General features: G+C 48.3%; 1 protein-coding gene across 16 annotated transcripts in view; it reads left to right on the top strand.

Moving 5' to 3' along the window:
- The window catches only part of LOC115176904 (ras/Rap GTPase-activating protein SynGAP), a 114,774-nt gene that overhangs the window by 76,695 nt on the left and 25,208 nt on the right, over positions 1-12,871 (top strand). For 11 of the 16 annotated variants that reach the window (XR_003872303.1, XM_029737287.1, XM_029737273.1 and 8 more), the window contains 10 exons: positions 1,012-1,156; positions 1,277-1,421; positions 1,627-1,863; positions 5,971-6,172; positions 6,482-6,711; positions 7,020-7,233; positions 7,573-8,169; positions 8,370-8,813; positions 10,798-10,980; positions 11,878-12,089. Coding sequence is in view for 15 of the 16 variants with exons in the window: in XM_029737287.1 (XP_029593147.1) it covers positions 1,012-1,156; positions 1,277-1,421; positions 1,627-1,863; positions 5,971-6,172; positions 6,482-6,711; positions 7,020-7,233; positions 7,573-8,169; positions 8,370-8,813; positions 10,798-10,980; positions 11,878-12,089 (2,609 nt within the window). In the remaining variant the exon portion in view is untranslated. Of the gene's footprint in view, positions 1-1,011; positions 1,157-1,276; positions 1,422-1,626; positions 1,864-5,970; positions 6,188-6,481; positions 6,712-7,019; positions 7,234-7,572; positions 8,170-8,369; positions 8,814-10,797; positions 10,981-11,877; positions 12,090-12,871 lie in introns of all 16 variants that reach the window. The other 5 variants (XM_029737281.1, XM_029737278.1, XM_029737277.1 and 2 more) reach the window with 5 other exon arrangements.

Genomic DNA, 12,871 nt, shown 5'->3' with positions numbered 1-12,871 from the left:
GCATTATCATCTACAAACCAAACACACTATCATGTCAACAATCTGCATATTTAGCTTTACGTAACTAGCTAACGTTAGCTAGTTGAAATAAAGGCATTGGGCATCTTGTGTGGTTTATGCAGTGTAGCTACATGATGTAGCTAGTTATCATTAGTTTCCAAATACAAAATATGTCAGCTAGCTAGCTAAGTAGCCATGTTAGCAAGCTTGAACATTGAACACATTAAGGTTAGCAGCTAATGTAGCTAAAGAACGTAGGCTAAAAACGCAATCCAACACTTACCTACCTGTCCATGACAATGGTGGCCATTTTGCGCATCACTCTTCCACCTTTCAAAATTAATTCCAATGTTTATCCGGTTTCTTGATTGGTCATGAGCAGTCTTTTTTTTCTCTTCTTTTTCTCTTTTGGGGTCGAGTTGATTCAGATCCAAAAACCGAGAATGATGCTTGTTTCTGTCTACATTTTCTGAAAATGCTGGCCCTGCTACTAGGACAGTTTATCAGCAAATAAGTTAGCTAGCTTGTTGGCTTCGTCTGCTCTGTGTTTGTTTCTTGCAGCTGTAGCTTGCAAGTGACTTTCACTTCTTCTCCAGCTCTGGAGCATGGCAGCAGGGTCATTCGAGTAGACAGGTTTTAGTGCAAAGACACACCTTGCCCAGAAGGCCAGCCCAAGGCGGCTCAGGGCTCAATCCCCTTGTTTTCGTTCAAAGTGAAAACACAACAGAAGAAGTGGGGCGGCATGGGGGCGCCCATAAACTGCGGATTCTATCTTTAAGGCACTATAAACTACAAAATTAACATTAGTTTGACTACTTCTTGGTTTTCTTACCAAACCATAAACCAAAAGAGATTGAAACAGAAGGAATATTAAACATAACAAATTACAATCTGACCTGAGGAAAGGCGTTAAATCCTCAAAATTGAATTTGAGAGTACCCAATAGATTATAATTGAATGTTTTAAAAAGAAAGTCTATGCTATGTTGATGTTTGTTTCGTTTCTTCCCAGGATTTTCTTTCAGACATGGCGATGTGTGAGGTAGATAGATTCATAGACCGAGAACACCTTATCTTCAGAGAGAACACTCTGGCCACCAAAGCCATAGAAGAGTATCTCAAGCTGATTGGACATAAGTACCTCAAGGATGCAATAGGTGTGGCCTTCGAATGCTTCACATGAATCACTCAATACATGTTGTTGAACTGTTTTGCTGTGATGTATTCATTATCTTTCTGTGTTTGCCTAATGGTCAGTGATATTGTGTTTTTTTCAGGGGAGTTCATAAGGGCGCTGTACGAATCAGAGGAGAATTGCGAGGTTGACCCCATGAGGACACCACCCTCTGTCCTTCCAGACCACCAAGCCAATCTCCGCATGTGCTGCGAACTGGCACTCTGCAAAATCGTCAACTCCCATTGGTCAGTAGTTGGCATATGAGTACTTACTGTTTTTTTTCATTCAAGTAGGATTACTCCTGGGCTACAGCACCCAAAGACTTATTTACAGAATTTTGATTGTTGAACACACCAGATTTGCATTCAGTAGTTGGCGTACACTGCCTTACTAAAGCAGAATATCCTATCAAAGGAGAATAACACGCTGTATATTTGTATCTCTCTACAGTGTGTTTCCTCGAGAGCTGAAGGAGGTGTTTGCCTCGTGGAGGGTGCGCTGTGCAGAGAGGGGGAGGGAGGACATCGCAGACCGCCTAATCAGCGGCTCCCTTTTCCTGCGCTTCCTGTGTCCGGCCGTCATGTCCCCCTCCCTGTTCAACCTGACCCAGGAGTACCCAGATGAGCAGACATCACGCACGCTCACCCTCATCTCCAAAGTGGTGCAGAACCTGGCCAACTTCTCCAAGTCAGTTCATTCATTCACTACAATTTATAATGTTATGCTTATGCTAAAACTTCTGTAATATTTTGAGTATTTTTCCGGGACACAGATTAAGCCTAGTCCTGGACTAAAAAGCATGCTCAATGTAGATTCTCCATTGAAATGTCTTATTAGTTATTAATCCAGGATTGGGCTAGTTCTGTGTCTGGGAAACCAGCCAATGGTGTGTAATCTGAGTATATGTTACGGCTTGGTAGTCGTGGAGGAGGAATGAGGCGCAGGAAGCAGCGAACACAGGGTAGTGGTGTTTTTAATATACACTCACACAAAAACAAATGTTCCCACACACAGGGGAGAAAGTACATACGGCGTCAAAACAACGTCGACACGAACATAAACCGTCTGTCAAATAAACAATCATTAATCCCGCACGAACAGGAGCGGGCCAGCTAAACTAAATAGCCCCTCTAATGGCTAATTTACCACAGGTGTCACAAAATAAAAAAAGGGAAAAGCAAAAAGGAATCGGTGGCAGCTAATAGGCCGGTGACGACGACCGCCGAGCGCCACCCGAGCAGGAGGGGGCGCCACCGTCGGTGGGAATCGTGACAGTACCCCCCTCCTGACGCGCGGCTCCCGCAGCGCGCCGACACCGGCCTCGAGGTCGACCCGGAGGGCGAGGCGCAGGGCGATCCGGACGGAGGTGGTGGAACTCCCTCAACATAGATGGGTCCAGGACATCCGCCGCCGGCACCCAGCACCTCTCCTCCGGGCCGTACCCCTCCCAGTCAACGAGGTACTGTAGGCCCCTCGCCCGGCGTCTCGAGTCCAGTATGGCCCGTATGCTGTACGCCGGGGACCCCCCGATGTCCAGAGGGGGCGGAGGGACCTCCGGCACCTCATCTTCGTGAAGGGGACCAGCCTAGATGCTGGAATGATGGGAGTTGGATCGATGGGCCGGTCCTCCGTGTCATAGAGACGGGACAGCGCGTCGGCCCTAGTATTCAGGGAACCCGGTCTATAGGAGATGGTAAACCTAAACCGGGCGAAGAACATGGCCCACCTCGCCTGACGTGGATTCAGTCTCCTCGCTGCCCGGATGTACTCCAGGTTTCGGTGGTCGGTCCAGATGAGAAAGGGGTGTTTAGCCCCCTCAAGCCAGTGCCGCCACACCCTCAGAGCCTTAACCACTGCTAGCAACTCCCTGTCCCCCACATCGTAGTTACGCTCCGCCGAACTGAGCTTCTTCGAAAAGAAAGCGCAGGGGCGGAGTTTCAATGGCACACCCGAGCGCTGTGATAGCACGGCACCCACCCCAGCCTCGGACGCGTCCACCTCCACTACGAACGCTAAAGACGGGTCCGGGTGCGCCAACACGGGTGCGTCGGTGAACAGCGTCTTCAACTTCTTGAAGGCTCCGTCCGCCTCCGTCGACCATCGCAAACGCACCGGCCCCCCCTTCAGCAGTGAGGTAATGGGAGCCGCTACCTGGCCAAAACCCCGGATAAACCTCCGGTAGTAATTGGCAAAGCCTAAAAACCGCTGCACCTCCTTCACCGTGGTTGGAGTCGGCCAATTACGCACGGCCTTAACGCGGTCACACTCCATCACCACCCCCGTGGTGGAAATGCGATAACCCAGAAAGGAGACGGCTCGTTTGGAAAACTCACATTTCTCAGCCTTAACGTATAGGTCATGCTCCAGCAGTCTACTAAGCACCTTGCGCACCAGGGACACATGCGCGGAGCGCGATGACTATCACGCCCTGCCCGTGCAGGTCCCTGAGAATCTCGTCAACAAAGGATTGAAAGATGGCTGGAGCATTTTTCAACCGATACGGCATGACGAGGTACTCATAATGGCCTGATGTGGTACTAAAGGCGGTTTTCCACTCGTCTCCCTTCTTGATACGCACCAGATTATACGCGCTCCTGAGATCCAGTTTTGTGAAGAACTGTGCTCCGTGAAATGATTCCACCGCCGTAGCGATGAGAGGTAGTGGGTAACTAAACCCCACCGTAATAGCGTTTAGACCTCGGTAATCAATGCACGGACGCAGACCTCCCTCCTTTTTCTTCACAAAAAAGAAACTCGAGGAAGCGGGTGAGATGGAGGGCCGAATGTACCCCTGTCCCAGGGATTCCGTGACATATGTCTCCATAGCCGCAGTCTCCTCCTGTGACAAGGGGTACACGTGACTCCTGGGAAGCGCAGCGTCAACCTGGAGATCTATCGCACAATCCCCCTGTCGATGAGGTGGTAATTTAGTCGCCCTCTTTTTACAAAAGGCGATCGCCAAATCGGCGTATTCAGGGGGAATGCGCACGGTGGACACCTGGTCTGGACTCTCCACCGACGTGGCACCTATGGAAACTCCTAGACACCTACCTGAACACTCCTCTGACCACCCCTGGAGAACCCCCTGTTTCCACGAAATACGGGGATTGTGACCAGCCAGCCAGGGGACCCCCAGCACCACCGGAAACGCAGGCGAATCAATAAGGAAAAAACTAATGCGTTCCTTATGATTCCCCTGCGTTACCATGTCCAGTGGCACCGTAGACTCCCTGACTAACCCTGACCCTAATGGCCGGCTATCTAGGGAGTGCACAGGGAAAGGGGAATCTATCGGCACCCGCGGAATGCCCAGCTTAATGGCAAGTCCACGGTCCATAAAGTTCCCAGCTGCGCCTGAATCGACTAGCGCCCTATGCTGGGAAGAGGGAAAAAAATTTGTAAACAAAACAGGTAAAAACACATGACCAACAGGGGGTTCTGGGTGAATCTGGTGCTGACTCACCTGAGGTGACCGAGAAGTGTTCTGCCTGCCATCTCGACTCCCAGACTGGCTCCTCCTGCACCGGTCGGCCGTGTGTCCTCTCCGACCACAGCTGGTGCAGGAGGAGCCACCTCCTCCGGTGCCCCTTTGCACGGCCCCCCCTACCTCCATAGGGGTAGGGGCGGGGGTGCACAGGGGTGGAACGGGCAGGACCCTCTCCGAACGCCCGCGGGCAGCCAGCAAATTGTCCAGTCGTATGGACATATCTATGAGCTCGTCCAGGGACAGAGCTGTGTCCCGACAGGCCAGCTCCCTGCGGACGTCGGCCAGTAGTGGTCTATGAGGGCCCTGTCGTTCCACCCCGCCCCAGCAGCCAAGGTCCTGAACTCCAGCGCGAAGTCCTGGGCACTCCTCGTCTCCTGCCTGAGGTGGAACAGCCGTTCACCCGCCGCTCTTCCTTCCGGAGGGTGGTCGAACACGGCCCGAAAGCGGCGGGTGAACTCTGGGTAGTGGTCCCTCGCCGAGTCTGGACCGTTCCAGACCGCATTAGCCCACTCCAGAGCTCGGCCCGTCAGGCAGGAGACGAGGGCACTCACGCTCTCCTCCCCCGTGGGAGCAGGTCTGACGGTGGCCAGGTACAGCTCAAGCTGGAGCAAAAATCCCTGGCACCCAGCCGCCGCCCCATCGTACTCCCTCGGGAGCGCCAAACGAAGCGCGCCAGAGCCAGACGTCATGGGGGGCGAAGATGGCTGTGTCGGGGGAAGTGGAGGTGGAGAGAGGATACCACTTCTCTCCCATCGGTCCATCCTCTCCATCATCTGGTCCATTTCCGATGCGATGGAGGACTGTCGTGTGGTGGAGTACGCGTTCCTCCATCGAGGGCAGAGGAGTGGCCGCTGCTCCCGCTGATTCCATGCCTTTTATTTTGGTGCGGGATTCTGTTACGGCTTGGTAGTCGTGGAGGAGGAATGAGGCGCAGGAAGCAGCGAACACAGGGTAGTGGTGTTTTTAATATACACTCACACAAAAACAAATGTTCCCACACACAGGGGAGAAAGTACATACGGCGTCAAAACAACGTCGACACGAACATAAACCGTCTGTCAAATAAACAATCATTAATCCCGCACGAACAGGAGCGGGCCAGCTAAACTAAATAGCCCCTCTAATGGCTAATTTACCACAGGTGTCACAAAATAAAAAAAAGGGAAAAGCAAAAAGGAATCGGTGGCAGCTAATAGGCCGGTGACGACGACCGCCGAGCGCCACCCGAGCAGGAGGGGGCGCCACCGTCGGTGGGAATCGTGACAGTATACAGCATTTTGACTCTTCTTCTTCTCTCTCTCCCTCAGGTTTGGTATGAAAGAGGAGTACATGTGCTTCATGAATGAGTTCTTAGAGATGGAGTGGGGCTCCATGCAACAGTTCCTTTATGAGATCTCCAACCTGGACAGTGTGAGCAACGCAGGGGGCTTCGAGGGCTACATCGACCTGGGCAGGGAGCTGTCCATACTGCACAGCCTCCTCTGGGAGGTCATGGCCCAGCTCAGCAAGGTAGGGAGGATCAGGGTAAATATTAACAATCTAACCTCTACAATATATGACCAATAAAAAAAGTACAAGTTACAGATAATCATTATTGAATAACACTACAATGGTTAAGTCCAATTAGGAATCAGGACAATAAAATAGCTATGTATGGTCTTGACAACTCAGTCATCTGAAAGTATGAGACAGTAGAATGAATGGAATGATTAAGTGCACTTGCAATTTTCAAAGATAACATACTTAAAATGATCAACCACACTTTTTAACCATTTGAATGCTTTTCCTATTGTCATTGCTAACTTGTATTCATGTCAGTCTTCTAACCCTAACCCACAGGATGCCATTATCAAACTGGGTCCCTTGCCCCGCCTCTTGAATGACATCAGCATGGCCCTGCGTAACCCCCACCTGCAGAGGCAGCCCAGCCACCAGAACCAGACAGATAGAGTCCATGAGAGACAGACAGAGAGGCTGCTCTCACGACCCAGCTTCAACAGGGGAGTCTCCTCGGAGTTCCAGAATCTCATGATGAAGGATCTCAACAGGTAGTGCCCTGGCTTTATTTAATCCTATGGGCCTATTCCCTGGAAACAGGTTAAGTATAGTCCTGGACAAAAAAGCACTTTGAATGGAGAATTTCCATTGAACATACTTTTTAGTCTATGATTAGGTTTAATCCGTGTTGGGGAAACCAGCCCTAGGAGGATGGTTGGTTGGTGCATTTGTTAAAGTTTTGCCTTTCCCGCCATAATGCTGTAGTTGGGTTGTGCCTTTTGTGCCAAACTTGTAATACACCTATAACCTTGTCATCGTCTTCTCCAATCTGTTGCCATGTGTTGTTGCCTTTCTTAAGCTCCATAGATATCACTCGCTTGCCTTCCCCTACATCTGGTGTGTCCGGTGGGGGGTTCATGCCGTCTCGTGCTCATCCTCAGCTGAGTTTCCAAGAGCGTGATCACCCACATCGAGCCTCCAAAGACGTTTTCTATGTAACACGCCCTCCATTGGCCCGATCCAGCCCTGCCTACTGCACCAGTAGCTCCGATATCACCGAGCCAGACCACAAGGTTAGTTGAATTCTAGAGCTTTGATAGCATTAAGATCTGTTAGGAGCCATGTTCTACAGGAAACTATGTAAACTGCACATCTCCTTTCCATGTGGTAGCCAAGTCTGGCAGACGACTGCAGGATAGTATGGCAGCTGTGCGCTCATAGGAAAATGATGCATGTACCTTAGTGGTAAGTCATGGGACATGCAATTCAGGCATACAACCACCCCTCTTAATAGATAAAACACTTAATCAACTTATTGGCACTTTAGAATTGGGCACAGAAGGGTGTTAGCTCTATCAATCTCGTCTAGGTGCTCAGTGTCAATAAAGTGTATATCTATGATGGACCTCCAGGACTCCACAATGAACAGCGTGTCTAACCTGCAGTCGGTGGCCATGCTCAACTCCTCCCAGGCCTCCATCACCGGCATGGGCAGCTTCGGAGGGCTCAGCAGCCAGGGTGGAGGAGGCCTGGGCTCGGGCCTGAGTGGCCAGCTCCGGGCCGGGGGCCGCCTCTCGGCCGGCTCGGGGGGATCCAGCATGTCAGGGGGCCTCCGGCTGAGCCAGTTGAGCCAGATGGGCACCACCACCGACTCGCTGTCCCAGCAGCAGCAGCAGCAGGCCGCCGCCCTGAGATACCCGCTCTCCTTCCAGAACCCCCTGTTTCACCTGGCCACCGGCACTGCAGATGGACCCCACCTTCACCACCAGCACAGCAGGGCCCATCTCCCGCCGCCCCTGCTCCTGGCCCCGGAGCCTGACCCCGGTGGCTCGCACCAGGCCTACATCCCCCAGTTCGCCCACGGGGGGTTCTCCCGCAGCGAGGACCTGTCCACCCTGAGGACCGGGGCAGGGCACCTGGGGCAGCCAGCCATTATCCACTCACACAGCTATAGTGACGACTACAGCAGGGCTGATTTCGCACGGCGGCAACTGTCCATGCACGGGCAGGTATGATTTAACTTAAGGTCAAGAATGTGTTTACAATCATGTTCTACTTTTGTGCAAATTAGCCTTTTTGTCTCACCTACTTTATAATAATTTAAGTCAATATTTGTTTGTAGCCTACATAAATAGGATTAGCATAATGTAAACATCTGAAACAGGTTTAAGACCAGGATAACTTGGAGTTCTCTAATTGTCCTTGTTAGGATAATCTTCAACAGCAACAGCAGATGGGCATGGCCTCTCAGACTGGTACCTCCCACTCCTCCCTGGCCACACCCCCATCCACAGTCCAGCCTGTGCGCCAGAGCTCCATCGCCCCGCCTCCCGCTCAACGCGTCAAATCACAGACCTCCCATCAGCTGTCCGTCAGTGCGGCTGCTGCTCCCACACCATCCGCTAAGACGCGACCGCCCAGTGCCAACCTATCACCAGAGTCGGGCTACGGAGGTCGGCAACAGGCACCACGGCAACAGCTGTCGGTCAAAGACAACACAGCCCCTGGACTGCCCCACCAGCAGAGCTCTGTCAGGGAGAGCCAGGGCCCCCAGGGGCCACAGGGAGGCACTACAACAACCATACAGCAATCACAGCAGCAACAACAGCAACCACAGCAACAGCACCTGCTCAAACCTTCCATTAGTAAACAGGTATGCAGGCTACTGTACTCTATTGTGTCATTTAATCTACCCTTAAATCTGACAACAAGCTCATAGCTGTCACTGTTATTTTCTCTCACTCTGAAAAGAGCATTATATAACAATTCCAACACACCTATCAAATACAGTTCAACCATGCTCTCTCTTTCACAGTTGTTTCTGACCAACCCCAGAGTCCCAGTGACCTGTATGATTAAATAGGGCCAAGGGTCACCCCCTCATGTGTGTCGTACACAGTAGTGGTGTGTGGGTAAAATCACTGGGGAAGCCAGAAAACAAAAGCCATCTTACAACCTATGTGTTGTGATAATTGCTTTGTTTGCTCTATAACCTGTTAGTTCATATGCCTTGCGACCGTGATATATATATATATATATATACAACAAACAGTTACATGACCTACAGCATGGTCAAGTTAATGTTTCAGACATTTTTGGACCACTAAACAACTATTGATTTAGAACCACGGAGAGTTACCGCAAGACGCAAAGAAAACACTTTTCCAGCATCATTTTTAATTTTTATTTAACCTTTATTTAACTAGGCAAGTCAGTTAAGAACAAATTCTTATTTACAATGACAGCCTACCAAAAGGCAAAAGGCCTCCTGCGGGGACGGGGGCTGGGATAAAAAATATATATAAATATAGGACAAAACACACATCACAACAAGAGAGACAACACAAAACTACATAAAGAGACCTAAGACAACAACATAGCAATACAGCAACACATGACAACACAGCATGGCAGCAACACAACATGGTAGCAGCACTAAACATGGTACAAACATTATTGGGCACAGACAACAGCAAAGGGCAAGAAGGTAGAGACAACAATACATCACGCAAAGCAGCCACAACTGTCAGTAAGAGTGTAAGATGAGTCTTTGAATGAAGAGATTGAGATGAAACATTCCAACTTCAACATCATCATATCAACTATGCTTAGTCTACTACAGTGACAACTAAAAGCAACCAAAAACGATTTAGTCCAATCAACGTAAGCTAAATATAATGTGGCTGTCCATGGTTCTGATTCGTGTGTGTGTGTGTGTGTGTGTGTGTGTGTGTGTGAGAGAGAGTTCGTGCAAGTCGAAGACACTTGTTAACTCACCCTACTTGTAGAGAAAGGCCAATGCCATCCTCTTTCATGTTGATGAAACAGTTACTCTGTCATATAGTACACTCTTATTTATTGTTGTCCTAGGCTACATGGCTAAAATGCTTGCTTGCTAGTCTAAATTCCTTTCATGGGCAATGTTAGCTAGTTTTACATCTAGCTACATATTGAACTTCCATCCTCTCAGGCCAGAGGCACAATGAAGGAATTAATGGTTGGATCAGAATCACTGTTATAATCATTGGCCAGGATGGAGAATTAAGTAAAACCACAAGACCAAATCCCTATCTCCATCCATGGCTAAATAAGGAAAGAGCTTGCTAGCCATCACAACGAGATTCAACAATTCAAGTTGTTTCTCAATGACGTATCGTCTCAATGCGATTTGATAGGAGTTATGCCAAATCCAAAATGGCTTCCCTTGACACTTATTAATGATACACCAGGGCCATTCACAGTTGAGCTCACTCAGTTTAGCGCAACGCTGATTGGCTATTATTTTATACTTAATCAAGGAAGGCCAAATGCTTGCTGGCTTCCCTTGCATTCAATGCTACGTCTGGCAACAATGTCATACTCTTTTGGCCCAGACAGCATCAGATAGATAGCCGACGCATACTGAGACAGAGGGGCAGTGTTTTGCTCGCTCGGATGCGTTCTCCAGTGAGATATATTCAGCCTCTTGCGAATTGAAGGAAAATGATGAAACACAGAGAGGCAAAAAGATTATTTATCTGGGTTTTTTCTTGTTAAATTTTTGGTGACAGGCCTGGCTTCCCTTGGCACCCATGAATACACACCACTACAAGTACCTATTCTTCCTCTTCATATCTGCTTCTTGTATTTTTCCCCAGGGTTCCGGGCAGTCGCCCTCGACCCTTAACCCCCCGACCCCGGCCAATGAGAGAACAGTCGCCTGGGTTTCCAACATGCCTCACCTATCCGCTGACATTACTCTGGAGGCTAACCGCATCGACCGTGAAGAGTTCAAGCTGAAGGAGTACTCCAAAAGCATGGATGAGTCTCGCTTAGATAGGGTAGATACATCTCTCCCACCATAGCTTTTGCAATACAAAAGAATGATAGCCTAAATTTGACACTGGCAATGTGTGTGTGTGTGTGTGTGTGTGTGTGTGTGTGTGTGTGTGTGTGTGTGTGTGTGTGTGTGTGTGTGTGTGTGTGTGTGTGTGTGTGTGTATATATATATAAAAACAGTAGATAAGTGTCTTAACAATATACTGTAGCTTTGGCAATGAAATCCCAATCTTCTAGGAAATCAACAGTAACAAAACAATCCCTCAAAGGAATGCAGAATTTCTCTCTTCTTTGGCAATTCGACGTAGCAGCATATTCAACAGCAAACTGTGAGACTAGAGAACCGTAACACTGATCTGAGTCATATCTCCTTCTTAATGCACAGTGCAGATGTCAGGGAAGTGCAAGTCAAGTCTATCAGTGGAGAGCAGATGGTACCGAGACACGTATTTATGAATAATTTAGATAGGAACAGCTGAGGATGAACTTGAACAACAGTGAGTCATTGAAAATAAACAAACTTTTAGCTCGCATATTCATATCTGACCGCAGACACCGCATTACCACATTTCTTTGTCCGAATGAAGGTGTGTTCAGTCAACCCCCAAGAACATTTGCTGGTTGCTTAGCCATGTGTTGCTAATAAACAGTATGACAATTACGCAACTTTTTTTATATTTTCAATATATTCCCTTCTGGAGTTATTTTCATAATAGACATAGCTAGATCTTTGTGCATAGTGAGCAAGTGAAAAGGGATAAACTGTGTGCTTTAGACTTTAGTGAACACTGGACAACAATGTGGTTGCCTCCCTATTCCATGGTGACTTGTCGACGTGTATGACAATTGCTCAACCATTTTCTATTTCCAATGTGTTCTCTTCTCTCGGTCTGTCTTAGGTAAAGGAATACGAGGAGGAGATCCACTCCCTGAAGGAGCGACTGATCATGTCCCACAGGAAGCTGGAGGAGTATGAGAAGAGGCTCCTTTCCCAGGAGCAGCAGACCAGTAAGATCCTCTCACAATACCAGAGTCGCCTGGAGGACAGCGAGAGGAGGCTACGGCAACAACAAGTGGAGAAAGACTCCCAAATTAAAGGAATAATCAACAGGTAAAAAGAGGGGTGGTGGTGGAGGGTGGAGGACATGGAGAATGGAGATGTAGAGATGAAGACAGAGAGAGAGAGAACTAAAATGGAGAGACAAAAATTCATTAATGTCTTGTTGAGACCTATCTTGTCTGATTACGTTTATCCAAGAAATATCCAACAATCATAGACAGAGTTAATCTTCTTTAGGCAAGTGCTGATTTTTGGAAATAATCTGGGGAATGTTGATGAATATATGAGTCTAGATAATGTATAGTCATGAATTAGATACATTAATAATGTATGGAGAAATAATGGGGAGGCCTCAACCACATTTTAATCACACATATTTAAAAAATGTTAACCTTTATATAACTAGGCAAGTCAGTTAAGAACAAATTCTTATTTTCACAATGTCGGCCTAACCCGGACGACACTGGGCAATTGTGTGCCGCCCTATGGGACTCCCAATCGCGGCCGGATGTGATACAGCCTGGATTTGATCCAGGGACTGTAGTGACGCCTCTTGCACTGAGATGCAGTGCCTTAGACCGATGCGCTACTCAGGATTCATAGGTATATATATATATATATATATATATATATATATATATATATATATATATATATATATATATATATATATATAATGGGATAGCTTCAAACTAACTGCACATTCATTTGAAAGGTTAGGTCAACAGTGAAATCCATTCATATGAATGATTCATGTCTGTACGCAGATACCTTAGGCAATTGGTTTTCACCCAGTCAGTAGGAAAATGTTCATTGAACATTCTTTTTCTGAC

Source organism: Salmo trutta, chromosome 37, assembly GCF_901001165.1.
Source record: "Salmo trutta chromosome 37, fSalTru1.1, whole genome shotgun sequence".
NCBI lineage: Eukaryota > Metazoa > Chordata > Actinopteri > Salmoniformes > Salmonidae > Salmo > Salmo trutta.
Note: the sequence above shows the minus strand (reverse complement) of the source record. Positions and strands in the feature narration are given on the sequence as shown.